Source organism: Aphanomyces invadans (assembly GCF_000520115.1).
Source record: "Aphanomyces invadans strain NJM9701 unplaced genomic scaffold supercont1.5, whole genome shotgun sequence".
Taxonomy (NCBI): Eukaryota; Oomycota; class Saprolegniomycetes; order Saprolegniales; family Verrucalvaceae; genus Aphanomyces; species Aphanomyces invadans.
In genome coordinates this window covers 2,134,480-2,160,472 of record NW_008580150.1, presented here as the reverse complement: position 1 = coordinate 2,160,472, position 25,993 = coordinate 2,134,480, and the positions used below count along the sequence as shown (strand labels likewise).

Sequence of the window (25,993 nt, the reverse complement as noted above, 5' to 3'; positions counted from 1 at the left end):
CTCCGCAAATCCTTCCATCGCTAACGCAAGTGTCTCCACGACGCCTGAGGTGGAGCAGCGCCTGTTCTTCGTGGTAGCACCAACGGGTCACTTGACTCGAGTTTGAACACACACCCAATTCCCATGAAAATTCAAACGTAACTCCACTTCGTATCCGGAATACTCGATCGAAGGATCACCAACTTCTCCTGAACAAGATATTCTGACAGCAAACTAGCGACAAGGAGGTACGACGACGAGCGCGGTAGCGATGGACGACATGTTAGCATGGAGCGATCAAGTCGGCCTCCGTCGACGTGCCCTGCGCAGAGGCGGTGGTGTCGAGGCCGTCTTCGTGGTGGTGGAGATAGTTTTCGTCGTTATACTCGTTTTCGTCCAGGTCGCCTCGAACAGGCGACCGCATTCGCTGCGACGGCGTCATCATGAAGTACACCGTCGAGTAAGTGTACTTCTTCGCCTTCTTCATGACTTGTGGGTCCAGGTTTACTCCGCTATCGCTGAGCATTCTGTCGAACGCGTCGTGAAACACTTGTTCGAGGGGCCCGCTGTCCAAGGCATCAAGCTCGTCGGCTGTCCCGACGAGCTTTGCTTCGACCGCGATGTCCACGAGTTTTTCCATGAGAACACGAGCACTCGATAAGAGCTTCCTCGTCCGGCGGTCGTTGGGGCCGAATCGGTCGACATCGCGACCGTGGAGGTGGCGGAACGGACCGATGTCGTGCGCCGGGTCGCCCTTGAACCAGTGCATCCACATCGCCTGGCAGTTCGTGGACGGAAACTGCCATGGCACCATTGCGCACATGGATGCGTCTTGTTGACACGCACGGCCCTGCACGTCGACGCCGACTTTGTGTTTGTCCTTGATCAGGTGCTCGTATATGTGTCGGTAGGGGTACATGGGAGATCGATCTGGAGGTAGGACGTCTGTGAGATGTTCCAGCGCTGCAGGGGTACTTAACACAGCATATGCCTGGTCGAAAATCGCCATGCTCTTGAAGCGCGGCATCTCTTCCAAATGGGCGGCGGACGGTACAAGCTGTAGACTGACCGCAATCTCGACCAACTTTTTCATCACTCCACGCGCCTGGGACATTTGGACGTTGTTTCGGCCCGTGCAGAGATCGGCCTTCTTGAGCAGACGGAAAGGGCCCATGCGAGGCTCGGGACACCCCTGAAACCAGAACTCCCACATGACGCGGCTCGTTGTCATGGGGAAAATCCACGATTCAGGCGCACGTCGGAACGACCCGTCCTGCCACGCGAAATGGAGGTCGGGTACCGATATTGTAGAAGTTTCAGGTGGTTCGGATGTGAAAGGGATGGCGTTCCCTTGCTTGGGGCGCTTGGCGGCGCCTGGTGGTGGGTGTTTCGGTCGTGATGGTGCCTGGGCACGCTGGACGGCGAGACTGATGTACGTGTCTGGCAACGTTCGCGGGTTGACAGCGCGTCCATCTGCGTGCCGTTTTGAAGAAGATGGAGACGTTTGAGTGACGCGATGGTTCGTGATGCCGTGGTCATTCGAGTTGTGCGAACGTGTTGTGAGGGCAGACGATAATGGCGATGTTGCCGATGGTTGCCTGGAATACCCGGGCAATATGCGATTCGGCAAAAGGTCGATCTTCCTCTCCATGATGTCCATCCGTCGCTGCAACAAATGCATGGCTTCGTCCATCCGTGCCAGCGTCGCATCCATGCGGACAATGAATTCACGCGGCACCACGACTGGTTGCATGTCCATTGCAACTTGTGAGTGCATCCATGCGAACGACGTCCGGATAAGTTCAGCATTTGGCAAAGATACCTAATTTAGGCATTCTTGTTCGAACATCATGTGCTGCCGACAGCTAGCTCGTGCCGGCCGGACAGCCGGACGTGAGCAAGAGTGCACGGCGCACTTCATGTCGTCGCTTCCGCCGTGGAGACAAGAAGATAGGAGCTGATCCGGCTTTCGTCACTCGAAATACACGAGAATTAGGTCGGCTGGATAGCTGTCCATCGCTTCCATGCGTGACGACCAAGGTTGCCGTCTGTCGTGTACGTGATTTCGAGGCGCCTGATCACGAAGTCGTGGGCGATGGACTTGAAAGATGGCCGTGACGTGCACGTGGTCCAGTGGCCAAACGTTGTTGGAGCAGCCAACGGGGTGGGTTGCGCAAGGCGACTACATCTCGTCACAATTCACTTCGTTTGCGCTTGGACGAGCGCGTTTTCCTCAACGCTAAGATTCGAGCCACGGTGGAGTAGAGACACGGTTCTGCGTACTCTGGCTGGATCTGGTTGGAGCCGTACCCGGCAATGTTACCATCCGGGTTGTTGTACATGAGCACGTCAAACGCCCGATCGAAAACGACCATCAACTCATCTTCTTCCATCGTTGACAAGACTGACACACCGCGGCCGGCAAGCTCGTACGTGTCTGCTACGTCGATGAGGGTGTCAACTACGAGGCGTGCTGCAGCCAGCCGCCTCGGGGACACATCGTCTTTCGGGCCAAAGTCGTGACGGGACAACGTACAAAATGGCCCAACTCTCTGATCTCCGACGAACCATCGCTTCCACAGCTCACGGCAGGATGTGCGAGGAAACTCCCATCCTTTGGGAACACCGCGGCTCGGCTGCATTGGCTTATGTGGCGGGGACCCCGAACTTGCGACGTCTGGTCTTGGCGGCGAACGAGGCGCTTGCGGGGGGGACGTCATCTCTGACAACAGCTTTGGCTGGATTGGTGCTACGGCGTCGGAAGTTGAATTCTTTCCTAGCTTGTGACGGCGGCCCACGGTGCGGCATTTCAGGTCCAAGACCTGCTCAAGCGATCGGTATTCAAACCCACCGCGCGTCAACATCCCATTGGCTTGCTCACCAAGAAACAACGCCGCCGACCGCATGAGCAAGCTCAAGCTGTCCTCTTCCGTCATCTTCTCGATGTCGTCTTCGTGCTTGACGAGGTGATGGTCCACGGCGCACGTTGCGAAGAGGTGAATGACGCGTTTCGATTCCCAAAAGTACCGCCGCGGCTCGACCAACTGGATGTGGCGAAGTGGACCGGCAGTCGGCGGGATGCTGAGGCCGTCGAATGGACCGTGAAAATAGCATCGCCACATCTCGCGCAGCGTGAGCGTCGGGAACCGCCACGGTGGTGGAGCCGCAGGATGCGCCGATTCCGCCTTGTCGTGGGCGCCGTCGTCGCTTGAGTCGTTGACAGTAAAGTCGTCCCCAGTACTGTCGTGAATCGGGTTCTTCTTGGAACGCTTTTGAACGCCCAGTCGGGACAATGACGCGCTCCGGCAAAGTGACGAGCACGACATGGCGGAGACTGCGTCGGGGGTTAGATGCGTCAGTCCGGCGAGTCGAACCGTGCCCTTGTACGAGGGGTCTATCCCGATCGCGCGTGCAACTGCTTTGGTAAATGCGGCGTCAAGCGCCTCCATGTCCATCGCGTCCAGCTCGTTGGCTGAAACAAACTCGAGCGCGGCAGCTTCGATTCGCGTCATGATCGATCTGGTCGAGGAACACCGGTGCTTGGACAACTTGTCGGGAAACTTCACGGACATGACGTTGCGGAGCGGCCCAAGTGACGTCGGAGCAGATGCATCTCCTCGAAACCAACTATGCCACAGCTCCCGGCACGTCTTGAGAGGGTACTTCCACGGGGTCTCCGTCGACGGTGTCGGATCGGAAGTTGGCAGAGAGCGGACGGGCGGACTCAGGAAGGAAGTCTCCCGTGGGGGTGGCGCCACGGACGCACCAGACGGAACAACTGAAGACTCGAAGGGCGAACATTTCTCAGGCGACGGTGGCATCGTCGAGGCTGGAGGAACGACGATTGCATGGAGGTCGGGGGTCGTCATAGGTTTACATAACATGGACGCAGCGACTCCCTTGACGGACTTCTTGCTCGGCAGCTTAGCTCCTTGGAACGACGTCACAGTCGGGCTACTCAAATCTCGTTGGTGACACCGCAACAAGTTGCCGACGACGAGAAAGTCGAGCTGGAGCACTTGGCTGTACGTGAGGGTCTCAAACCCAGGTCGGCCGAGGGTCCCGTCGTCACCTTCTTGCACGAGATAGCGAAACGCTTTGTCAAAGATCGCACAATGGTCGGGTTCGGGGGTCGACCGCAGCGCTGCCTCGGACACCACCAGATCGAGGTCGATGGATGCTTGCACGAGCGAATCCATAAAAACCTTGGCCTTATCAAAGCGTCCTTGTGACTGTTGATGTAAACGCGACCTTTTCAACGAATGGTACGGGCCAACACGCGAGTCGCCGTGGAACCAGCGGCTCCACAGCTCCCCACACGACACGGCGGGGAAAATCCATTCAGGTTCTTCATCTGCAGTCGTTGACGATGGCGAGAGAGGAGTCTGTCGTGTGGGTGAAGCGTTGCGCGGGGTCAGATTCGGCTCCACCACCTTGGCCGTGGCAATGGAAATAGCTTCCTGCAGCGGTTGCTGCGGCTGGTACAACGTTTTGGCGCTTGACGTCAACGCAGAGGTCAACGCCTTCATTGCAAGTCGAAGCTCCGACGTATCCTCTTGATAGCACTTCGTGAACTTGAGAGGCAGCGACTGAACTTCCTCCTCCAGTGCGTCCAAGCGGCGGCAAACGCGCCGCAGAGTTGCATCGATCGAGTGGAGCCTTTCATCCATGATGGAAACCTCGTGTTGTCCAAACGCTGTCGCCCATGTAGCTTGCGGAATGTATTTCGAGCAAAATATTTTGAACTCTTTCGACCGTCCCATCAAATTCAACTGGACGGTTGCAATAATATGAACAAGTGTGGAACTGAATAAGTTATTGCACACATTTTCTTCTTGATGTTGCAATACACACCCAGGCTGAACCAGTGAATCCAAGAGTGGCTTGCTTGGGGAGCAAAAAGCTCTGCACCTATCGCCTGCACCTGTCACCTGCACCTATGGCCTGCACCTGTCACGACTCCACCCCCACACACCCCGACATCTGCATGGAGCTCTAGACAGGGCACCGAACTTCGCGAACAAAGGCACGGTCAAAGAATGGGATTTGGAGTTAACCTTCGCCATTGTCGTCGTCGGAGCGCTTTCGCTTTTGATTGACGAGCATCGTGTACACCTTGGTGAACATGTTGTTGCATGCGTTGTGGGGCAGCACTTGGTTGTCCTTGTTGCCAGTGGAAGAAGAGCCCATGAGTACAGCAAAGGCCTGTTCAAACACGGCGAGGCATTCGTCCTTGGACATATTCGGAATCCGATCGGCAGAAGAGACGATGCCATGGTCCACAGCTGTGTCGATCACCTTTTGCACGACCGCGGCCGCCTTCCCACGAGTTTTCAACACGTAATGGTGCTTGATGTCGTCTTTGGTGAGAGTGCGATACGGCCCGATGCCATGAACTGTATCACCGATATACCACAGTTCCCACAACGAACGACAGTTTGTGATGGGGAACACCCAGTCTTCGGGGGCGCGGTGGAGACTGCCGTCTGTCCAGGCGAAATATGGCGTCACAGCCGCAGTAGCAGGGGCTTGGGTCGATCGAAGCGACGGCTTAGAAGCGACCACACGCCGCTTCCTGGGAACAAATGCGGGGGTTGCCGCAGGCTTTACCACCACAACTTCCGGCACTGAGTTGGTCGAAGAAATTGACGCCGTTGAGGCACTACTAGCCTTTCGCATAGGACGCAGGCGAAGCGTAGGCGTAGCCGAGGTATTATTGCAATTGTTGGAGCCTTTCGTGCTTCCAGGGAGGTCCTGGGGTACTGTCTTTCTTGGATTTCCCGGCGGCGATGGGCCATGCGGTGGTTCCGCGATTGGATTCCTCGTGGCGGGGGCAATTGTTTCCGTGGGTGTTGTCGCAGCAACATTGACAGGGGCCAACAGCGTCGGTTCGGACAAGATTATGGGTTTGATATCTTGCTGAGGCACCACAGGCGTCGGTTTAGGCGTGAGAGGTTGTTTAGCAGGCGTGGGATTTTGTTTCGCCGGCCCCGACACGTCGAGAGGGAGTGCCGATATCGTGGCCGGGGCAACTGGCGCAGGCACGGCAGTTACCATCGTCGATCGAAGCGCCTCAGGTAAACCATCGAGTTGATCCAGCCGGCGGTGCACGACAGCAAGGGCGTCGTTCACAACCATGGCCACCACCGACACGTTATCTTCCAGGGCAACGTTTAACACATTTGGCAAGCCTTCCAAGTGCGACTCGAGGGGTTTGAGGCGAGTTTGCAACGCCGAGTCGAGTAATTCTTGTGCGTTCGGTGCAGCGTCTCGATTTGCTTCCTTTAATGCAGCTGCTGCGGTGAGCTCCTTCACGTGACGATTCAGGCTTTGCGTGGCGTCGCGGACAACAGCTTCTAACTTGGTCGACGATTTGGTCCATTGGTGAGGCAGGTCCGTGATCTGGCTGCGAAGCGACGGCAGCATTTCCTCCAACGGCCCCGTAAGGCGATCAAAGCCACTCCCGGACTGCTTCTCGATAACACTGAGACGATCGTGCACCGATGTCATCGCTTGGTCCAGTACATCGCCGATGTCAGATGCCACTACTTCCTTCAAGGCGTGATGCACACGCTCCGGGAGCAGCTGGATCTGCGATTCCAGCGGCAGGAAGTGGCCGTGCAGCTGTCGCAAAATATCGTCTTCGAGGAAGCGCTGCAACCGCTCTGGCAAACACCCAACTTGTTTTTCGACGCTCTCCAATCGCGCATGGACGAAGTTCATCACTTCGTCGTTATTTGGTCCATACGAACCACGGTTGGCATAGTTGCTAAACTTGCCAGAGCCATTCACGGCCAAAGCAACACGGTCGGGGAGACTGCGGCTTTGTGTTTCGATCGTTTCCAGCGTACGGTGTAGCACCGATAGGGACTCTTCGGTGCGCGCGAGGATCGACGAATGGTGGCGCTGCGGATCCAGAGACATCACATGCAAAGAAGGGGGCTGGTGGTCCATCAAACGGCTTTGAAGCTGGCGCAGCAACGAATCTACACGCTCCGGCAAAATCTTGACCTGTGTCTCGAGAGTGTCCAAGCGGCGATGAATCGCAGGTGTGATCTTGTCAGGAAGTGCCTGGGTCTGTGTTTCCAGAGACGCCAACCGTTCGTGAATATACCTAAGCGTCTCCTGCATGTTTTGCATGTTGCCCATGGACGAGTCGTCGGACGCGGGGGATGTGGTCAAGCGACGTAACGACGAAGTGGTTTCCATGGACCCTAGACGTCGGCGCATCTCGGCCTGAGTCTCGTAGGACGAGCGTGAGCCTTCGTCTTCCACAACTGGGGAGGGACCTCGGGGGCTGTTGTCGGTAGAGTTTCTCTCGAGCGCGTCCATACGTCGATTGAACCGATCAAACTTGTCGTCCAGCATTCGGAAGCGTGCATCCTGTGCGTCGAGGATCAGCTCGAGCTTTTCGTCGATGGTTCGGAACATTGATTCGACCGATCTCATGTGATTCTCCGATGGGAGGTGGGGTGCCTTCATGGAGGCGATATCCATCGCGCGGCGAAGGTCGTCCTTCCGCGCTTCCATGGAACCGCGTATCGATCGTTGAACTGGGCACCAAAAGTGGATTTCGCGCTACTTTAATCAAGTAAGACAGTATCCGGAAATAATCCGGATAATGTCCACTTCGTCTGGCTTTCGCGCGCCAAACGTGGAGCCACATGAAAACAAGGACCGAGGAAACGATAGAATTGACGTTGATGGGGAGCGGCGCATGGACAAGGCGTCCTCCATGACAATGGATACGTACTTGGCTACATGGATTATGAAACACGGCTACATATGGAAGTGTCAGGGCCTGGCGTTGAATCGCCAATCGCTGTGGACACGCGTCTCTCCACTTGCCCAGGCTCATCCCTTGAATCGACGAAACTTCAAGCATTCATGAACACAAGGCATCATCTAATTCATGACATGTCCACAGGGGGTATCGATGGTTCTGTATGAGTGTGGACGTCGTCGGAAGCCTACACATCGACGCTTTCTCGTCCGGCCCTGAGTACGACTTGTAGCTTGTCGTCAGGTGCAGTATCCTCTTTCAACAAGCGTGCACGGAAGTCATGATCTGCCGACGTCTCCAGGCCGTCCTTGTGCCCCAACGCCGCTATGTTCAGGAAGCCCGACCCGAAACCCCCGATGCCATCTATAAATAGTGCGACCTTCGTGGTTGAGCATTGCTCGACGGTCGCAAACGTGCGAGTTGCATCATGCTCGTGCCGTGGCAGCATCCCAACTCGACTCCATACTCGCCCAAAGACCAGCTCGTGTACTTTATCGACAAGTATGCCGACTCGGATTCTGTGTCCGCTCTCCACTGCAGTTCGCAGCCAACTACAGAAGTCACTTTTCCACCGAACGTGCCGTTGGGTATCCGCTTCATCCAAGTCCCGACTCCTTCCTCCCACCTCGTCATCGTCAAAGACGTCAGCCCCAATGCGTTCAATCAAACTGTTCCACACCATACGCAACTCACGCATGTCAACGGAGTCGACGTCGGCCACTTAACCGTGGAACGTCTGGACCTCGTCCTTCATGACACCAAGCACATCGTTCGACACTGCGTCTTCACCTGTCCAGAGGTATGCCGCGCCCCTGTTCTTCATGGATCCGTGACCTCGTCGGCGGCGTCGTCTTCGTCCTCATGGTTGCACATTGTCGGCCCCATTGACGTCGCGTTTACCCGACGAACGCTGGCGAGTCCGTGTCATGTCGTGGATGTGGCATGCGGCCCCCGCCACGTTCTCCTTCGTTCGTCGTCCGGCCGGGTGTTTTCGTTTGGCAGCGGCGACTCTGGTCGTCTCGGACACGGGGACACTCAATCCCGATCACACCCGACGCTCATCCAAGCTCTTCGGTCTCAAGTGGCCGTCGGCGTGACATGCGGCCGTGATCACTCAGCAGTCGTGTGTGCGTCTGGGCTGGCGTACAGCTTTGGATGGGGTGAAGGGGGCCGACTGGGCATTGGTGAAGACGCGGGCAGCGTTTTGTGGCCGACCGAGATTGTCGTCCCGAATGCTGTGCGAGGGTTCCATCTCGTGGCCGCCGGGCGCGAGTGCACCGTGCTGGTCTCCCGCTGCGATCGCGTGTATGTTTGTGGGCTGGCGCTGCTTGGCCCGAACGCCCACGAACTTTACCTCACCCCACACCACGTCCCGATCGAAGACTTCCATGGCGGAGTCATTGTCAGTGTCAAAGCAGGGGATGCCCATATCGTATTCCGAACTGCCGATGGAGAATTGTACTCATGGGGCGATGGGGCGTCTGGTGCGTTGGGCCATGGTGACTTTGCGACCAAGGTATAACGTCCTCGACCCGTGGGAATCGTTTGACGATACACAGGCGGCGTAGGTTCACCCGATGAAAGTCGACAGCGTGCCAGCTGTCCAAAAGGTTGAGTGCGGCACGTGGCACACGGCATGCCTCACAACTCAAGGCCAAGTGTGGGTGTGGGGCGATGCAGCCTGTTTGTCGACGCCGTCGGCATCCCCAACCGTCGTCCAGACACCTCGAAAGAGCACCCTCGATGAAGAAGAGAGAGTTCTGCACACTGACGTGGCGTGCGGCGCTGACGGCGCCACGTATGTTCACGCCAACGAGCACACCGTACGTGCCTGTCGCTGTCATGCGACTTGGATGACGTGATGGAGCGGACGTAGATGTGGTCTTGGCAGAAGGGAGACTCAAGTCGCCCCACGGCCTCCATTGTTTGGCCACCCACCCTCGCCATGAATACGATTGAACTCGACGACGATTTGACGACGTCTCGGCTGATGAACCACGACATAACTCGTCATGCGGGATCCTCTTTGCGAAGTATGTGGGGTCTGGAGAGGCGCGACAGACCACCCTCTCTAACTTTTGCGTTCGTGTAGTGGATGCTGGCGGCGGGGCATACCTGATCCTACGGCAGACAAGTCGTCGCCGAAGCAAGACCTCCACGCGCCAAAGATAACTCGACAATTCATCCACGCAATCGGGGCATCGCACTCAGTTGAAACATTTATGTCTGCTTTATGAGGTCGTAGACGGCGCTGCTGGGGCACCCGAGGCCGACGCACCTTCTGCGACATCGGCATCGCCAACAACGTCATCGTCGTCGTCATCGGACGAGTCCACGTCGGATGTGGCGTCGTCTTGGGCACCTGCCTTCCCGAGATGGTACGCTTGTCGGTAGGCTTCCTGTTGACGTCGGCGCGCTTCCTCCATTTTCAGCGCATTGTGTTCGTCAGACCAACGACGAAAGAACTTGACCGAGACAAAGAGGCCCACGATAGCGACGAGGACTACGACCAGCATAAACTCGGTCGGCTCCTCCGATTGCTCTTGGAAAATGCGGAAGATTGCGTCTGCCATGTGCTCGGCAGGTTCAGGGACCCCCAATTCGTCGGGAACTGAACCGTCAAAGCAGGTCACCCCATCTGTGTCTGTTGATTTGCCGGGCGTGTACCCCATGGCCTTGCAAAAATCTCGACCACTGTGGAGCACGTTGGACGATGATGAGGGCGGACAAGGAGGCATACTTACGTGGACAAGATGGTATGGAGGGGGGAACAAATGAGGGCGTTGCCGTAGCATGGACTCAATGCTTGGCTCCCATCCGGCGTGTAGAATTCGTCCTTGCACGCATCGAACCAGTCGTCGCACAAGTCGGGGCATATCCGATCCATGCGTCCTGTTCCCACAAACGGGTGGCACACAGAGCACGTGAGCTCTTCATGGAGCGCTTGGCATTTCGAGTTGAACATCGCGACATGCGGCTCCATCACACGTAACTTGAGCGGGATCGTGTGGGTCTCATTGCAGCAACTATTCTGCCAGTACTTGGAGCAGTGTTCTAGGGAGCGCTGCTTCTGTTGTCGGGATGGTTCCGTCGGGTCGAACTTGATGCCTCCCGTCGATCGACACAGCGGCTGCGACGATGTTAATGCAGCCGGATCGGTGGACTCGCGGCGGCTGCGGCTCATTCCCTCGAAATCAAATGGCCGTCTTGCTTCTGAGAAACTACCATGACCCGACCAAGCCAAAAAACGCTGAGTCAAGTTTAAAGACAAACAATTAGAAAACGAATTCATCTACGAATGTATTTCTCATTCAATATTTTACAGTGAGCAAGTACAACTTAGTAGCGATTCATCGATTACAATCAAACAGGTTTAGATGATGAATTTGAATAAATGAACAAGTAGAGCATTGGCGAGTACACTTGCGTGCGAGACAGACAGTGCTAGCTAGCCACTGCTAGATCTTTAGATCGCGGCAGTTGATAGACCTTGGTACCTGACAGCTCCATTGGTCGTGTCGTGGACCCTTCCATCCATCTTTAGGATGAAGAGACTCTCGACGGACGTGCATCGATGGCCTACGTACTTGGCAAGGGGGTATCTGCCCATCACCTGCGAAACAGGTTTAACCCACTTTGTCGAAAAAACGTACGACACTCCGGATAATCCTGATCGGATAAAGGTGCGATCTTGACACGGCGCTTCCCATGAGTCAACCGCCGCGGCCATCTGGACCACCGCCGCCGCGTCCTGTTGGAGCTCCGCCACCAAGACCAGCAGGACCACCACCACCTCGTCCAACTGGAGCCCCGCCACCACGACCAGCTGGAGCCCCGCCACCACGACCAGCTGGAGCCCCGCCACCACGACCAGCTGGAGCCCCGCCACCACGACCAGCTGGAGCCCCGCCACCACGGCCAGCTGGAGCACCACCACCGCGGCCAGCTGAAGCACCTCCACCTCGACCTGCCGACAGCCCGTCGCCATTGTCAGTAGGCTCACCACCGTCACGACCAGCTGGACCTCCTCCACCACGACCCGGAGATCCATCTCCACTAACAGCAAATAATTCTTTGGTACCACCCAAGCCAGCAGATTCTCCACCTAAAACAACCGAACCTCCTCATCAGCCAGCACAATCCCCTCCAAAGGTGTCTACGTTCCCCCCAAAGCCGACAGAGACTCCGCCCCGATCGACAGAATCACCCTCCCAACCAGTGGAAGCTCCGCAAAAGCCAGTGGCAGAATCGCCAGCCAAACGTGGAGATCCTCAACCCGCCGCTGCAGCACTTGGGTCGCCTCCAAAGCACCCTGTTGTACGTCCACCCCCCGGTGCCCCCCCACCATCGAACGTCATTTCAGCATCGTCACCCATCGCGCCCCCTCCAGGCATGCCTCCAACTGCAATCGCCCCACCCGCAGGTTTTCCAAGCCTGTATGCTTATTCATTCTGACACACCAGTACGCCTTTGCAGGCCCTCCCCCTCCCAAAGGCACAAGCCCCATCAAACCTCCACCAGGAGCCCCTCCTGTAAAACCACCTACAGGCGCACCCCCTATAAAACCCCCACCTGGCGCACCTCCTTTGAAGTCATCCACAGGGCCAGGTGGAAACATCCCGGGGCCACCAAGTGCTCCCCCGCCTGGTCCTCCCGGACCACCCAAAGGACCACCACCTGGACCGCCTCCTGGACCACCTCCCGTTGAGCCAACCAAGACCGCGGCAGCGACTGAAGCTTCTGCCCCTTCGAGCAACCCCACTCCGTCCTCCCGCACGCTGGTGAAACAAGGTCGATTGCACATGACGCTGCTTGAAGCACGTGGGTTGTGCCGGCCTGGGGCTAAAAAGGATGACGGGAAGAAAGCGTTCAAGGCCGACGTATACTGCAAACTCAAAGTTGGCGCGACGACCAAGCATGTCAAGGAGCTCAAGAGTCGCACGTGGAAGAAGAGCGGGCGCGACGTTGGGTTTCAAGAAGAAGTGCTGGCAGTCAACTTGGACCACCCCGAGAACATGCTGACGGCGGCCAACGATCTCCTCGTCACGGTACTGCCGACCGCATCTCAAAGACAACGCATCGCTCGACGCTTGAATATTAGGTGGATGTTTGGGATGAAAACATGATTGCGGACGAGCTCCTGGGGACGTGCGACGTGTCGCTCCTTCGCTTCATGGACGGTCACACGCACAGGCAGACGGTGCCGCTTGTCCACATCAAGTCGCGGCTCCCGGCGGGCGAAGTGGACATGGAGTTTCACCTGGACATTGCCGTGCCAGGCATGTTGAGCATCATCGTCATGGAGGGCCGGAATCTGAAAAACATGGAGCTGATCGGCAAGCAAGATCCGTACTGCAAGTTCGAGCACGGATCGACGACAAAGCGGACCAAGACGATCGACAAGGGCGGGACGCACCCGTATTTTGGCGAAGAGGAGCTGTGTTTTTGGATCACGCGCGAGTCGTGGGTGCACGACATGGTCGTGCGGCTCTTCGACGAAGACGTGGGCAGCGACGACTTTATCGGTGAAGGTAGGACGTCTCGAACAACCAGCCACTACTGGACGTGAGTCGTCGGTAGGATCGTTTTCGGTGCTCAAGGCGATGCAAGTCCCTGGCGCGATGTCGACAGAAATCGTCATCCCGCTCGCAAACGGCGGGAAACCTGCCGGCGAACTCTTTTGCAAAGCCCAGTTCTTCCCCGCGGGCCACTTGACCATGAAGTGCATCGCCGGCCGAAAGCTCCGGTGAGTGTGTTTTTGTGTCGATGCTGCTGCAAGTTGCATGACACGATCGTGAAGCGATGTCGACACGGTCGGGCGGCAAGACCCGTACATGAAGGTAACCCTGGAAGGCGCGTGCATCAAGAGCGTCATGCGGACAGAAATCGACACGGACGGCGGGAAAGAGCCCGAGTGGAATCAAGAGTTTGAGTTCGACGTCGTCGATCAGTTCACCATGATGGTCGAGTGCTGGGACCACGACGGAATGGGCGACGACGACATGATTGGCGAAACGTCGCTGTCGCTGCTCCCAGTCTTCCGCTACGGGTACGTGGACGAGTGGGTGCCTCTCACGTTCCGGGGCAAGTTCGGGTCGTCCCAGAAAGCGGGCGACGTGCACATTCAGTTGTCGTTTGTCGGGCCGGACGGCATCGGATATCCTCAACACCAGGTGCGTCGTGCGAGGTGTTGCGGCCAGTGGGGTGAAATTGGCTGGTCGAGGTGGGGGCGTGCTGAGCCCTTTGGCGTGCACAGGTCGGGATGGACGCATTCGATCACAAGGAGCGGCTGACGAAGGAGACGGCGCATCTCCGCGTCAAGGAGGCGCCTCAGCCGATCGAAGTCGTGCCGACGCATGTGATCGTCCAGCAGGCCAAGACTGCAGCTGCAGCCGACAAGTACGACGATAACGTCATCCTCTCCACCCAGGTCGTCGTGTGTCATCGTGACATCTCGAATCACGTAGCACGAGCGAGTTCTCCGAAGACGACATCTTGCACGCGTTCAAGTTTATCGATCTCGACAAAAACACGTTCATCGGGGCGGCCGAGATTCGCCACATTTTGATTTGCATGGGCGAGCTCATCACGGACGCGGAAGTGGACGAGATGGTGCGCATGGTCGATCGCGACGGCGACGGGCAAGTGTCGTTTGAAGAGTTTCGGAAGCTTGTGATTCACCCGGACCCGGGCAGCGTCGACTTCAGCAAAGCCATCGACGCGCCACACGAAGTGAGCTCGACGACTCGACCGCTCGCGTCACGACGGCAATTCGTGTCTTATAGGTGCACCACCATCAAGACATCGTGACAGACGACGACCGGAAGCGCGACATGGAAACCAAGATGCAAAAGAAGGTACCCCGCGAGTCGGTCGTACGATCGCGAGCAAAACGATGGAGTATGCTTCAGGCCTTGTTGGACCGCTTCATCGGCGACAACAACATTACACTCGACGCGCTCCGGCGGGTGTTTGGCCGGTTCAAGAAAACCGACAAAGCCGGGCTCACGTTCGAGGATTTCTACACGTTGTTCGAAGTCGAGCCCGTGGGTGAATATCGCAAACTGCATGCGTTGTATGCTGGCGACAAGCTCGCCGACATTCGAGAGATCTTGCTCGGTGCGTGCTGTCGAGGATAACGTGACATGTTTTGACGACCACCAGGCATGAGCAACCTGCTTGAGATTGACAAAGCGATGAAAGCGCAGTTCTGCTTTGAAATATACGACGACGACCACAACGGGTTCATCACGGAGGACGAACTGATCAACATCCTCCAGGCGACGCACATGGTATATACCGTCCCAGCCATTTGGGAGCCCATGGCTCATGTCGTTCTCGGCAGACGACGCAAGCGAACGTGATCAAGAAAGCCCACACGATCTTGAAGCAAGCCGACTCGGACGGCGACCACAAGCTCAACTTGGACGAGTTCCATGTCATCTCGAAAAAGTTTCCAAATATCATTTTCCCCCACGTCTAGCGCGACGTCACTCGGACCAAAACACACTCGCAAGCCCTGCCGCCTCGATTTAAATAGGATGTCTCGACTAATGGTACACTCGATCGAGGCGCAGCGACCGGCGGGTCTATCGGTGGTCCTGTTGTCGCCCAAACAACCGGGCGAGGAACCGCGTCCGGAGGCGCTGGAACCCCCCCGGCTGCTTGGTTCCGTGGGACGTCATGGTCGGGAGCACTGCCACGCTATGGGGATCGAAAACTTGAGCCCGCTCGTCCACGAACGAGCTGTAGTCCACGATAGGCGTGACGGCGTACGTGATGCGTTGGTTTAGGTGCAGCATAGCAACCCGCGCCAGGCGCTGCAGCGAATGCAAGTCGACGTGGCCGGCTTGCCGCACGACTGTGTCCATCACGAACACGGTGCCAATGACGTGCCCGTCGCCCGTGACGACCGGGACGGCCGCGAAGAATCGAATGGGGTTCGTCCGGCGCTTCACGAGCGGGTGCTTTCGGAATCGCGCGTCCTCGGCGGCGTTGAGCACGACCAGCGGACGCGTGGACGCGACAACGTGCACGCAAAACGCCGCGACGTCGGTTAAAGTCACGTCGTCGCCGCGATGGGCCTTGAACCACTGCTTGTCTTCGTCCAGGAGGCTGACCCCCGCGATGGGGCACTGAAGCAGTGTCGACGCGAGGCCGCTGATCCGGTCGAAGACGAGCTCGGCCGGCATGTCGAGGATGTCGAGCGTACGCAGCGCATCCTGCCAAGGATTCGAGGACAAAGCATGCGGGGTCGGTGGCACGCCCGAGTTGTGGCGGACGTTGTGGTGGTTGAACGGTGCAAGGGGAGGCGCGGGGGCGGGGTACTGGTACTGATGCGACGATGGCTGGCGGTGGCGGGTCGGTGGCGGCGCCCCCCGCACTTCGCTGACCGCGGCGCGTCGTCGGTCTTCGAGGTGATTCATTGCCATCTTGGCAATCTTGACCAGGATCGCCACGTCGACCGCTTCTTCGGGGTGGTGGCCATACACAAACACGGTCCCGAGCACAAACCCGGCGGGGTTGACCAGCGGCGCGCCGGCGTAAAATTGCAAGTTGGCCGGACCCGTGACGAGCGGATTCATGTAGAATCGCTTGTCCAACGACGCGTCGAGCACGACAAGCGGCGCCGTCGACGCGATGGTGTGAGCGCAGAACGCAACGTTCCGTGGGATTACGGTCTGCTTGAGTCCGATGCTGCTTTTGCACCACTGCCGAGACTTGTCGACGAACGAGATGCCGCCGATGGGCACTCGGAGAGCTTTGACCAGCATCGCGCAGAGCATGTCAAACACGTGCTCGGGCGTCGTGTCGAGGATTTCGTAGCTGTCGAGGACATTTAGCCGCTCTTCTTCGCGGGGGAGGACGGGTGGGGCATCCCACGGGTATGGCCATGAGTTGGACGTGGTCGTCGTGTGTCGTCGGCCGCGCTGGTCCGCCGCGCTGGTCTGGTTGTTGGTGGCGGAAGCGCGCTGCGGTTCTGGCGACGGGTAATCTTCCGCGGAGAACTCTTGAGACGCGAAGAACGCCTTGAACGGCGACCCAGGGCTCGATGACAGATGCTCGTTGTTGTTGTAGCTGATGCTGCGCCGCGCGTTGTGGCTCATGCTCCGGCGGCCGTGGTTTGTCTGGCTCGTCGTACGAACGTTGTTGTGGTTGGTGTTGTGACTGATGCTGCGCTGGACGTGATGGGACGTCGCCATTCCTTCTGCCGCAAAGCTGCTGCTGCCAACGAATGCGCCGCTCGACAGGTTGCGTGGACGCGGGCGTTGACTCTTTGGGTGACTCCCAAAACATTCGCGACAGCATTACAGCTGGCATGATATGGCATTGGTGACACGGTGAGGACGCCTTAAACCTCCTCTTCTTTAGGGCTTTTCAACCCCATCCAAGCACGAGAGCGTGCCACGTCATCATGGCGACCCTCTTTTTTGCCACGGTATAGTCGCGTCGATCTTGATCTTGTTGTTTAGGGATTTTCAACGTGATGGCCAGTTTCTCACGTTTGCGCGGGGAAGCACTAATCGATGCGCCATAGACAACGGATCCAGCTGGTGGAAGACGTCACCATTACCAGTCAGGCGCGACGCCCTTGTTACACCATCGTAGCCCGTCGCTTCCCACAGACCCTTCACACTGCCGACGACGAGCCCCGGTGGCAGCCTCGTTCCGTTGGCGCCGTCGACGGTCGGCGGAAATGCATACGCTTGCTGCCTGTGGGATGTGCATGATTGTGTATACATGCACCCGGGCCTGATTCAGTGCACTGTACACAACGTTGGCAGCGTGTCCAGACTTGTTCGTGCACCTTAGCGATCCTCGGACGGACACAGCGTAATGAGCGTAACTCGAACGAGGACAACGTTCCCCCGTCGCCGCGCTGGCGTGCGCTGCCTCGAAATACTCAATGAGTGGGTTCCGCCGTTTTCGGTGGCAGTTACATACGTGCGTGAAACGGCACGTCGCGACTTGGCGACAGCATGGACGCCGGGGCGTCTCTCGATTTGGCGCGCCTCCTCCGCGCTGACACGGACGCGTCAACCCATCAAGGGGATGGCGCGACAACCGCCAAGGCGAGTGCGAGTTCGTCGAATAGTGTCGTATCCGTTGAGGTGCGTGGGTGGTGTGGACGTGGACCGTTGACATGCCTCTGCTGCCTTAGCTCGTCACGCGCCTTGCCCAGCGCCTGTCAGCATCGCAGGACCGTATCGCCAAGTTAGTGCGCATTGAAAAAGCGATTGCCGACTTTCATGGGGAAGTTGTCGCATTGGGGGGCGACCGCCAAGGTGCGTCCACCGACAAAGGCAGCACCGCCGCGACGCCAGTCACCCCGTCCGTCGGCGACGGAGATACCCTCGCCTTGATCCATTCCTTGCGAACGTATATGCGCATGCACGTGGCCTTTCGAGATGTACAACATGGAAACGAGCAGCATCGATTTGGTCAGACTCAACTGTGAACACTGGTCTAGGACTACGAAGCCATGCTCAAGTCGTCGCTCAAGACAGTGTCTGCCGCCAAATTCAAGTAAGGAGTTTGGGGCTGGCCAACATCGTGACCATGATCATCCCAAAGCGGCGAGTCAAGCGCCAAGGAGCAGGCAGCGCAGCTCACGCTCGAACGGGATGCCTTGCTTCGAGACAAGCAGGTATGTTTCGTCGGTGTCACGATCAAATACGTTGGCGACGTCCTGTCCACACAATCGGCGTGGGGTATTCATGGAAACCGTAGGCGTTGCTAGACCAAATGGACGAAACGGAAGCCGTGAAAGCGCTCCTGACCGCCCAAACGATGGAAGCGCTGGAGCAGTCGCACGCCGCGAAGGAGCACCTGCTTCATCAGTTAGCCAACGCCCGCACAGACCTGAAGAAGGCCCAAGACGTGGTGCACCTCTCGAATGGATCTCGACATGGCTCTGAACATTCGCTGTAGTGTCGTTGGCAGGTCGCTCAACTGGACGAGAAGGAACAAGTGATCGTGGGGCTTACACAAAAGCTCGAGTCGATGCAGCGAAGCACCGTGTGCGGCGACCAAGTGGCAAAGGCGATGCCGAAAGGCGGGGGCGACGGTGCGGGACCGCGAAACGTGAATCAAGACCCTGCCATGCGCCAGTCGAACCTCAAAATCTCGTACTTGGAGGCTGAGAACCAAGCCCACCGCAGCCAAATCAAGGAGCTCAAGGTCAAGCTGCAGGGTTACACGAGTAGCACGCACGCCGCAGCGTTTGCCAAAGCTCAAACCGATGCCGCGAGGTCCCTTCGCCTGTGTGGTTTGGAAGGTCGTTCCACGATTTGTGCTTAGATTCAAAGAGCGCGTGAACGACATGGAAAGAAAGCTCGCGACGGCCGAGGCGACGTTGATGAAGACTCGAGGTGAATTGGCTGAAAAAGGCTCGCGACTGCAAGCGTTGCAGGTACGACCAACGACGACAAGAGCTGCACCACCGACCATTCCCATCCATACAGGCAGAATACGATAAAATCTTCACCGCGTTGCAACGCGAAAGTGACAAGAAGCGCGAGCATGCGGCCGCCGTGCCCGAGACTGTATCGGACCACGACGCGAATCGCATCGCCAACGAGAACCAGTACGTCGACACCGGTCGTGCAGTCGATTGATGGTTGCTGGTGGCACAGGTACGTGGCAGGCTTCTACCGGTCCAAGCTGGACCACCAAGCCGCCGAAATCCTTGCCCTTCGCAAGCAGATCAAGAAGATGCTCACGCAGCAGCACCAAACGTATTTCGACCATTCGCTGCACAAAAAAGAGCACATGCGGCTCCTGACTCGGTATGCCGAGCTCAAACGGTTGGGTGACATGGGCAGCGGCGCAACCACCAACCAGCAACTCCACCATGCGTCGTCGGTGCCAGCGCTGCACACCCAGCGTCCTGACGTCGACAACATCAAGCAACTCGTACGACGAAACCAGTTCCTCGAGCGATTCTTTCGAGAGCATGGCGGGGATCGTGCGCCAACTCCTTCCAACACGAGCGATCCCGGCCCGTCATCACCGCGTCACGAACTCGGACCGTCAGCAATACATCCCACCACAGCGGTCACCATGGTGACATCCACGATTCCAGTGCCCATAGCAAGGGCCCGTGCAACAGCTACGGCAACCCATCCACTCTCCAAGTCGACAAACCGACCAGCGTCGGCACCAAAGCCGAAACACATTGGCGACCCAAGGCAATCGTTTGTGGTTGGGGCGCTGTTAGCCAGAAACGTTTAAGTTGGGAGCTAAACATGCCAACAGCACAGCCTTGTCCGTCGGCATGGACCCCAACAAATGCCAGCGACACGCGCGGACCAAGTGTTCCAGTTGCAATGACTCGGCAACTGCCAGCAGCGCAACGTCGCAGCCAGTCTGCACGACGCGGCGGACGAGCTCCCGTTCGCACAGCACCACACAGCCCGCAACGTCGACGGCTTTGCTGGCTTGCACGATTTCGACCACGAAATCCACGGAATACTCCTACATAGCATCGTCAAACCACAGCATCCGACAAGATCAAGGGCATACCGCGGCATTCGCCAGCGCATGTGTGTAGATGTATTCGAGGACTGCCTCCACGACATCGCTGGAGAACGGCAAGGAAAAGGTAGCCGTCGACCTTTGGTCGCATTCGAAGCGCGATCGAAGGATCGGCGAAGCTGCGCCGACGACTGCTCGGTGGCAGCGGTGGTGGGATGCTTTGGAATGGTCTGCAATCAAAGTTGCATCGGCTAGCCACTTGTTCGTGAGGAGCTGGCGTCGGTCGTGGCGCCACGTTCGAATCGCTTGTGCTGCCACGTCCTTGTAGCTCATGGAAGCGACGGCACCGTCAGTGGCCTCCTCCACTCCCAACGACGCGATGAGATCTCGGAATTGCCGGCGGGGAAGCGATTGCTCGAGGATGGCATGGCACAAATGTTGCACGTCCATCAAGAGCAACGAGTTGGCCAACATGAGCAACTCGACGACAACATCCAACTCCCCTTGATTCGTGCACACGGCGCTACCAAGCAACTTGCTGGCCCCGCCATCGTACAAGTACGCTTTCAGATAGTCCCACGAAGCTATCGTCGTGTCGAGCGCCACCGGGACCGCCTTGTCTGGTGCAAAATGAGCCCACGGGCCACACAGCTGCGCTCGAATGGACGGGCAATGTGCAATGAGGACGCATGTATGGATGTAGTCCACTTTCCTCTCCACCGTGCACTCGATACGTTGCATGTCGACGGGTCGCACTGACGTCACCATGGACGGTGCAGCTACAACCGGCGGCAGCGCGACCGGCGTGTTGGCCCTCATGTAGGCCACGCAATCCCGATCAAGCGTGCAGCCAAACTCAATCAGTTCCCGAGCACAAGCCAGTTGCCGTGCTTGAAGCGCAGTAAACAATGCCGAGTGATGTTGTCGATTTCGTTCGTTGGGGTATCCGCCGTGCGAGAGAAGGCCGGCGACGGCGGCATCGTCTCCAAGATTGATGGCCAAGAAGAGCGGCGTTAGAAGAGCAGTGTTTTCTGCGGCGTGGAGTTGGTAGCCTTTGTGCTTGGACGAGTGCAGCAGCACATTGAGCATGTCGGACCGACGGTGGGCATGGCCGTGTCGAACGGCCGCATGCAGCAACGAGTCTCCGTGCTCCTTGTCCACTGCCGCCCACTCTGACGGTGGTATCACTGGCATGAGCAGCTGAACAGCACCTGCGTGGCCCGCACATACAGCTTGGTAAAACACCGACCGAGTTGGCGGAAGCGTTATGGGAGACCCGTTCGTGTTGGCGGGATAGCCATATACGAGCAAGTCTTGAGCCAGCGCCAGGGAGCTGTGGCACGCCTGCACCGACTCGTACAGCGGTGTGTGTCCGTCAAGGTTGACAACCAATGGAGATGCTCCCGCAGCAAGCAGCAACCGCACCACATCCATTCGTCGTGTGGAATCGTTGTTGGCGCCTGAGGTTTGCGCTGCGGCGGCCCACCGAACGGCCATGAGTAGAGGGGTATCTCGCCGGCGATTGCGGCCGTCCAGTTTGCTTTTGGGCAAGAGCAACTTGACAATGGCCACGTGGCCTTCGCTACAAAACAACCCGACTTTTTCAGCGTCAAAACAACCCGACTTTTTCAGCGTCAAAAAGTGTGTGCGCTGCTCACCGGCACGCGATGTGAAACGGAGTGTTCCCATGCTTGTCGACCGTCGCGGCACTTGCGCCCAACGACAGCAGTAGCCGCACAGTTGACGGGTGGCCTACGGGCCGTGTGGTTATCGCAACGACGAGGTCCGACGCTGTCCATCAGCTGATAACGCCACAGTGCCATGGACCGAATGGCCATGGCGCTGGAGTCTGGCGTACCGTTTGCTGCGGCAGCGTGCAGGGGGGTGTATTTCTTCCGGTCTCGCGACTCGACGCCGTCGCCGAGCTCATGCAAGAGCGTCAGAACCTACGACGTAAGGCATGCTATTCCAAGAAGGCAACACGTGTCCAAAGCGTACCGAATCATGTCCGTGGGCGGCGGCGATGTGCCACGCATTGCACCTGTCGTCGTCGCGCTCGTCCCACAAAAGGAGAGAGCGGTGGGTGGTCAGGTGGGCTGCCAGCGCGGCGAAATTCTCGGGTGTCAAGTGCGACGAGCGAAGAACTTGCGCGGCCAGCACTCGCCAGGCCTCACGCGCCACAGCATGCGCGGTCGGTGGTTCGTTCGAGGCATCCGCCAGTGGAGCGACCAGGGGTGACTCTCGAACGAGAGCAACTCGATGACGTCGGTGGTCCCGGTCCTTGACGCCAATGTCGTCCTCGTAGTGTGTTTGGTGACCCAACACCTTGGCTTGGGCTGCAACTTGGAAAAAGTACCCCGGGGATCGACCTCTGGCATCTGTCTTTGGCACATCCGCGGGTGAAGAGAGATCGTTCCCGTCGTTCTGCGAGATAGCACAAGTCGACAGGGCGGCCCACTTGGATACATGCGTTTTGGTGTATTTTCGCCTTATCGTAGCCACTGGTGGCGCTGCTTCAGATGGGGAGACGCAATCGGCATCCTTTGCAGCGACTGCCGTGAGTGATGACCTGGTATTCTTCGACAGGACAACGAATCCTTCAGGAACTACGGGCGGTGGCGCAGGTATTGACGCACGAATGGGTTTTGCAGCGGCATCTTGAAACTTCATGGCATTGGTAGTGGACGCGTTTTTCGTGACTTTGGGGGGATTTGTAGACGTCAAGGATGGATATTCTTGTCGAAATGCCTGCACATACTTTGGTACAAACTCCGCGGCGTGAATATTCAGAGCTGTGCCGGACGAGAGTCGATGAACGGGGCGAGGAAGGCCGTCGGCGTTCCTGAGTTCCATACACACAAGTCATTGTGTCGCCATTCAATGAAGTACTCTTCAGTTTTCAGGAATGTTCCCACGGACTTGCAATGGTGAGTTGTACCATTCTGTAAAGTTCATTAATTCAATAACGTACCTTCCGTTCAGAGTGATGATCGTTGTGCTGCGCCAATCAGAATGCGCAGACGGTTTCATTCGCCGGTTCCGAGATGGCGGCTGCCGCGGCGGAGCACGACCGCCATGTTCGTGTCCAGCGCGCGCTGGAGCAAGTCAATGGCATATCTATATGTACGAACGATGCATCTAACACTTTGCGATGATCTTGCTGTTGATTCCACCAACATCCTCCAGCACGGATCTATAACGAAGCGCTGGCCGAGAAAAAAGCAAAGAAGACAGCGAGCGCGCAATCGTTTGAAGAACGCATTGAAGCCATCATTACCAAAACACAGGAAATTGCTCAGCGCATTCAGCTGTCTCATCGACGCAGCCTCGATGACTTTGACGCGGTGGAGATAGAGGACGATGACGATGATGACGAGTCGGCCGACGGGTTCACCATCATGGACGACGACGCTCAGGCATCGCGTTCATTCAAGCGGCAACTAAGTCGATTCCTAAGCTTGCCTCGTTCGCTCAGCAAACGCGAAATGGAAGAGGTACATCCGAACTTGCACACGTCAATGTGTTACGTTGTGTGGATGGTCAGATCACCGATATGGTTCTTCATGAAGTGAACAACACACCCGACCACAGCATCCTCATGCACGAAATCGGGTCACTCATCGATGAGCATGTTCTGACTCCTCGAGACGGGAACGACGGGGACGCATCAGCATCTGCCTTGCACGACGACGACCGCCATCGAGGGTCCCTTTCCCAGCGGCGTCAAGTACCCTGCATCTCCTCACTGGCCATGCAGTCATCATGCCACTAGAAAGACATTCCCAAGCTCGACATCAACCCGCCATCAGCCGTCGACATGGTAGAGTGTTGGTGTTCCGACCATCGTGACGACTCTGTTGACGAACCTGTCCACAGGCACAGCGGCAAATCTACAAATCGGCCAACAAGCTCAATTCCATCTCGTTCCGCGTACGTCTGCGATGCAGTTTGGATCATGTGCACGGTGTTATCGTCGTCATGAAGGGCGGGTTCGACGACTCCCATGCAAAGGGCCTCACGCGACTCTCGTCGAAAGCCACGATGCTGTCATTGTTTGGGCCCAACGAAAGCATGGCGAGCATGACTCGAAGCCCAACGAGCCGCGGGAGCCCCAAGGCCACGTCGCGCCTCATGCGAACTTCGTCCAAAGCGGAATTGGACGCGGCCGAAGCGGCCGCCAAGGAGGCGGCGTGGCGAGCGCAGGTCAACCAACACAGGCCGTCGACCAACAGCGTCGCTGAGAGTCCGATGTGTAGGTCAAAGAAGATTATGTTATGTGGCTGCGCGCCAAATCCGAGGCGGCAGCGGCCAAGGTACAAGCCCGAAAAGATGAACGAGCACTTCGAAAGAAGAAAAAGCCGCGATGGCTGCTGCTGTATGAACAAGGCCGGCTCCAGAGGCAGCATCTAGACGAACAAATACAGCAGCTTGAGGAGCCAGGAAAGTGAGGGAGGACGACAAGGTGCGGTGTTTGATGCTTTAGAAGGAGCTGCTAATGGAGAGTGCCGCAATTGTCAAGGGAACTACCTCGTGAAGATGCAAGTCTGCTAGGCTTAGACGATGCGGTCGAGCTCCGTGGCGTACGACAGCGTCTCTCGGACGAGGCGGAGCGACGGGATATCTGAAGCGCTACGTCGTAAAGTTGGGTGAGCAGGAAGAACTTGTCGTAGAGGTGGTCGTACCCCAGGTGCTTAGTTGGCGCTTGGAACCACACAACGTCTCCCATGACGACCCATTCAGGCTTTTTGGCCAAAACATACGCTTGAAACTCGGACGTCGTGGCAAAAATCAGCATCTTGGCAGCGTCCGCCACATTCAACGACGGGTACGCGACTTCGGCGCAGTCGGCGATGGCGTCTCGGACGGTCTGGAGCAGTTGGGACATAAACCATTTGAAGTACGGGTTGGGTTCGTTTGTGCGGGCTTCCAACACCTACAAACCGCAGTGAACAGGATGGAGAAGGGGGACGATACCTTATTATAACTTCCTTCCATCAGGTATTGCTCCAGCTTCATCGAGAACGCGATGTTTGGATCCGCGCGCCCTTCGCTCGGAAGAATTTCCAGCTATATATCGGAGATTATGGAATGAGAAGTGAACAACGCGAGCAAGGATAGACCTCTCCGTGGAACTCTGCCATGCGGTTTTCCACGAGCAAATGGAGCAAACGTGTCCCGAGAAGGGGGTAGTGCAACGGAGACTTCGGCAATTGATCTCTGGCATCGAAATATGAGGTGGGACGACGATGGTGAGCGAGGTTACCCGAACGAGTTGTAGTACACCTTGAGCTGCGTGATGTTGCGTTCGAAACCAGGAATGTCTTCTTCGTTGATGCTCATGATCGTCGCGCTTTCCAAGACGTCGCCTACAGACTCTCTATAAGACTCGTTCAATGATCTTCGCAAAGGAATTATATTGCACAGCATACGTGCAAGTTTGCGCTCTTGCACTGCCGTCGGCGATTCTGTGGTGGTGGGTGGCAAGCTCGGTAGCTGGATCATTGCAATCTATATGCACGTCATGCGTCAACATCATAACTAGTTCATGCACAGGCAGCAAGTTACCTTTAGATTGCGCAAGATGTCCTTGGCCTCCTTCAAGGATGCCGTTCCCGTCGGATTCTCCACGAGAGCGCGCAGCTTACTCGCCTCACGTTCGAGGTGATCCATGGCACCGGAATAAAAGTATTGTCGAATTGTATGCAGAAGATCTGAGAGAATCCATATATCATATATCGAAAACGACATAGTCCA

General features: G+C 57.2%; 11 protein-coding genes across 12 annotated transcripts; 5 read left to right on the top strand and 6 right to left on the bottom strand.

Moving 5' to 3' along the window:
- The first annotated feature begins 172 nt into the window (after positions 1-172).
- Positions 173-1,483, top strand: H310_03674 (hypothetical protein). The gene is made up of 2 exons (XM_008867635.1): positions 173-439; positions 482-1,483. Exons 1-2 carry the CDS (start codon positions 251-253, stop codon positions 638-640), a joined length of 348 nt encoding a protein of 115 aa, XP_008865857.1. The 5' UTR covers positions 173-250; the 3' UTR covers positions 641-1,483.
- A 288-nt stretch (positions 1,484-1,771) lies between these two features.
- Positions 1,772-4,729, bottom strand: H310_03673 (hypothetical protein). The gene has a single exon (XM_008867634.1). It carries the CDS (start codon positions 4,647-4,649, stop codon positions 2,172-2,174), a length of 2,478 nt encoding a protein of 825 aa, XP_008865856.1. The 5' UTR covers positions 4,650-4,729; the 3' UTR covers positions 1,772-2,171.
- Positions 4,730-4,992: 263 nt separating this feature from the next.
- Positions 4,993-7,538, bottom strand: H310_03672 (hypothetical protein). Its single transcript, XM_008867633.1, has one exon. It carries the CDS (start codon positions 7,507-7,509, stop codon positions 5,032-5,034), a length of 2,478 nt encoding a protein of 825 aa, XP_008865855.1. The 5' UTR covers positions 7,510-7,538; the 3' UTR covers positions 4,993-5,031.
- A 94-nt stretch (positions 7,539-7,632) lies between these two features.
- Positions 7,633-10,101, top strand: H310_03671 (hypothetical protein). Its single transcript, XM_008867632.1, has 5 exons — positions 7,633-8,005; positions 8,064-9,278; positions 9,331-9,585; positions 9,639-9,795; positions 9,855-10,101. Exons 2-5 carry the CDS (start codon positions 8,190-8,192, stop codon positions 9,932-9,934), a joined length of 1,581 nt encoding a protein of 526 aa, XP_008865854.1. The 5' UTR covers positions 7,633-8,005; positions 8,064-8,189; the 3' UTR covers positions 9,935-10,101.
- On the bottom strand, positions 9,936-11,003 carry H310_03670 (hypothetical protein). Its single transcript, XM_008867631.1, has 2 exons — positions 10,507-11,003; positions 9,936-10,456 (listed from the first exon to the last, which is right to left on the bottom strand). The coding sequence occupies exons 1-2, from the start codon at positions 10,944-10,946 to the stop codon at positions 9,994-9,996; spliced, it is 903 nt and encodes a 300-aa protein (XP_008865853.1). The 5' UTR covers positions 10,947-11,003; the 3' UTR covers positions 9,936-9,993.
- Positions 11,004-11,438: 435 nt separating this feature from the next.
- H310_03669 lies at positions 11,439-15,564 on the top strand. Of its 2 annotated transcripts, XM_008867630.1 has the most exons (11): positions 11,439-12,185; positions 12,239-12,810; positions 12,864-13,293; positions 13,343-13,508; positions 13,563-13,935; positions 14,019-14,161; positions 14,230-14,494; positions 14,548-14,619; positions 14,674-14,881; positions 14,927-15,054; positions 15,108-15,564. In XM_008867630.1, exons 1-11 carry the CDS (start codon positions 11,471-11,473, stop codon positions 15,243-15,245), a joined length of 3,210 nt encoding a protein of 1,069 aa, XP_008865852.1. In that variant the 5' UTR covers positions 11,439-11,470; the 3' UTR covers positions 15,246-15,564. The 2 variants fall into 2 exon arrangements, with proteins under 2 accessions (XP_008865852.1, XP_008865851.1); XM_008867629.1 differs by having other exon boundaries at positions 11,446-12,185; positions 14,548-14,881; positions 15,108-15,365.
- On the bottom strand, positions 15,186-17,180 carry H310_03668 (hypothetical protein). Its single transcript, XM_008867628.1, has one exon. It carries the CDS (start codon positions 16,963-16,965, stop codon positions 15,352-15,354), a length of 1,614 nt encoding a protein of 537 aa, XP_008865850.1. The 5' UTR covers positions 16,966-17,180; the 3' UTR covers positions 15,186-15,351.
- A 562-nt stretch (positions 17,181-17,742) lies between these two features.
- Positions 17,743-19,856, top strand: H310_03667 (hypothetical protein; the record flags this gene model as incomplete). The annotated part of the gene is made up of 10 exons (XM_008867627.1): positions 17,743-17,874; positions 17,925-18,173; positions 18,234-18,289; positions 18,338-18,410; positions 18,494-18,646; positions 18,707-19,014; positions 19,064-19,175; positions 19,228-19,349; positions 19,399-19,678; positions 19,848-19,856. 10 exons carry the CDS (start codon positions 17,743-17,745, stop codon positions 19,854-19,856), a joined length of 1,494 nt encoding a protein of 497 aa, XP_008865849.1.
- Positions 19,857-19,950: 94 nt separating this feature from the next.
- H310_03666 (hypothetical protein) lies at positions 19,951-23,125 on the bottom strand. The gene is made up of 5 exons (XM_008867626.1): positions 22,238-23,125; positions 22,098-22,185; positions 21,898-21,991; positions 20,288-21,821; positions 19,951-20,239 (listed from the first exon to the last, which is right to left on the bottom strand). The coding sequence occupies exons 1-5, from the start codon at positions 23,090-23,092 to the stop codon at positions 19,979-19,981; spliced, it is 2,832 nt and encodes a 943-aa protein (XP_008865848.1). The 5' UTR covers positions 23,093-23,125; the 3' UTR covers positions 19,951-19,978.
- A 146-nt stretch (positions 23,126-23,271) lies between these two features.
- Positions 23,272-24,755, top strand: H310_03665 (hypothetical protein). The gene is made up of 7 exons (XM_008867625.1): positions 23,272-23,362; positions 23,426-23,733; positions 23,784-23,966; positions 24,012-24,059; positions 24,116-24,169; positions 24,224-24,442; positions 24,496-24,755. Exons 1-7 carry the CDS (start codon positions 23,284-23,286, stop codon positions 24,685-24,687), a joined length of 1,083 nt encoding a protein of 360 aa, XP_008865847.1. The 5' UTR covers positions 23,272-23,283; the 3' UTR covers positions 24,688-24,755.
- H310_03664 (hypothetical protein) lies at positions 24,678-25,925 on the bottom strand. The gene is made up of 7 exons (XM_008867624.1): positions 25,805-25,925; positions 25,669-25,747; positions 25,503-25,605; positions 25,360-25,456; positions 25,214-25,306; positions 24,922-25,172; positions 24,678-24,868 (listed from the first exon to the last, which is right to left on the bottom strand). The coding sequence occupies exons 1-7, from the start codon at positions 25,907-25,909 to the stop codon at positions 24,793-24,795; spliced, it is 804 nt and encodes a 267-aa protein (XP_008865846.1). The 5' UTR covers positions 25,910-25,925; the 3' UTR covers positions 24,678-24,792.
- Between the last annotated feature and the right edge of the window lie 68 nt (positions 25,926-25,993).

Bases quoted from the DNA above. Each gene is read 5' to 3' on its own strand.
- H310_03674 (XM_008867635.1), top strand. From the start codon at position 251: ATGGACGACATGTTAGCATGGAGCGATCAAGTCGGCCTCCGTCGACGT. The intron at 440-481 runs GTAAGTGTACTT...TTGTGGGTCCAG, and splicing joins ATCATGAAGTACACCGTCGA to GTTTACTCCGCTATCGCTGA.
- H310_03673 (XM_008867634.1), bottom strand. From the start codon at position 4,649: ATGGATGAAAGGCTCCACTCGATCGATGCAACTCTGCGGCGCGTTTGC.
- H310_03672 (XM_008867633.1), bottom strand. From the start codon at position 7,509: ATGGAAGCGCGGAAGGACGACCTTCGCCGCGCGATGGATATCGCCTCC.
- H310_03671 (XM_008867632.1), top strand. From the start codon at position 8,190: ATGCTCGTGCCGTGGCAGCATCCCAACTCGACTCCATACTCGCCCAAA. The intron at 9,586-9,638 runs GTACGTGCCTGT...GAGCGGACGTAG, and splicing joins TTCACGCCAACGAGCACACC to ATGTGGTCTTGGCAGAAGGG. The intron at 9,796-9,854 runs GTATGTGGGGTC...GCGTTCGTGTAG, and splicing joins TGCGGGATCCTCTTTGCGAA to TGGATGCTGGCGGCGGGGCA.
- H310_03670 (XM_008867631.1), bottom strand. From the start codon at position 10,946: ATGAGCCGCAGCCGCCGCGAGTCCACCGATCCGGCTGCATTAACATCG. The intron at 10,457-10,506 runs GTAAGTATGCCT...CGTGCTCCACAG, and splicing joins CTCCATACCATCTTGTCCAC to TGGTCGAGATTTTTGCAAGG.
- H310_03669 (XM_008867629.1), top strand. From the start codon at position 11,471: ATGAGTCAACCGCCGCGGCCATCTGGACCACCGCCGCCGCGTCCTGTT. The intron at 12,186-12,238 runs GTTTTCCAAGCC...ACGCCTTTGCAG, and splicing joins TGCAATCGCCCCACCCGCAG to GCCCTCCCCCTCCCAAAGGC. The intron at 13,509-13,562 runs GTGAGTGTGTTT...ACGATCGTGAAG, and splicing joins ATCGCCGGCCGAAAGCTCCG to CGATGTCGACACGGTCGGGC.
- H310_03668 (XM_008867628.1), bottom strand. From the start codon at position 16,965: ATGGCGACGTCCCATCACGTCCAGCGCAGCATCAGTCACAACACCAAC.
- H310_03666 (XM_008867626.1), bottom strand. From the start codon at position 23,092: ATGGAACTCAGGAACGCCGACGGCCTTCCTCGCCCCGTTCATCGACTC. The intron at 21,822-21,897 runs GTGAGCAGCGCA...GTTGTTTTGTAG, and splicing joins CCGTTTCACATCGCGTGCCG to CGAAGGCCACGTGGCCATTG. The intron at 20,240-20,287 runs GTATGCCCTTGA...GATGCTATGTAG, and splicing joins ATGCGCTGGCGAATGCCGCG to GAGTATTCCGTGGATTTCGT.
- H310_03665 (XM_008867625.1), top strand. From the start codon at position 23,284: ATGGCGGCTGCCGCGGCGGAGCACGACCGCCATGTTCGTGTCCAGCGC. The intron at 23,363-23,425 runs GTACGAACGATG...AACATCCTCCAG, and splicing joins AGTCAATGGCATATCTATAT to CACGGATCTATAACGAAGCG. The intron at 24,170-24,223 runs GTACGTCTGCGA...GTCGTCATGAAG, and splicing joins TCAATTCCATCTCGTTCCGC to GGCGGGTTCGACGACTCCCA.
- H310_03664 (XM_008867624.1), bottom strand. From the start codon at position 25,909: ATGGATCACCTCGAACGTGAGGCGAGTAAGCTGCGCGCTCTCGTGGAG. The intron at 25,748-25,804 runs GTAACTTGCTGC...ACGTGCATATAG, and splicing joins ACATCTTGCGCAATCTAAAG to ATTGCAATGATCCAGCTACC. The intron at 25,457-25,502 runs GTAACCTCGCTC...TTTCGATGCCAG, and splicing joins GTGTACTACAACTCGTTCGG to AGATCAATTGCCGAAGTCTC.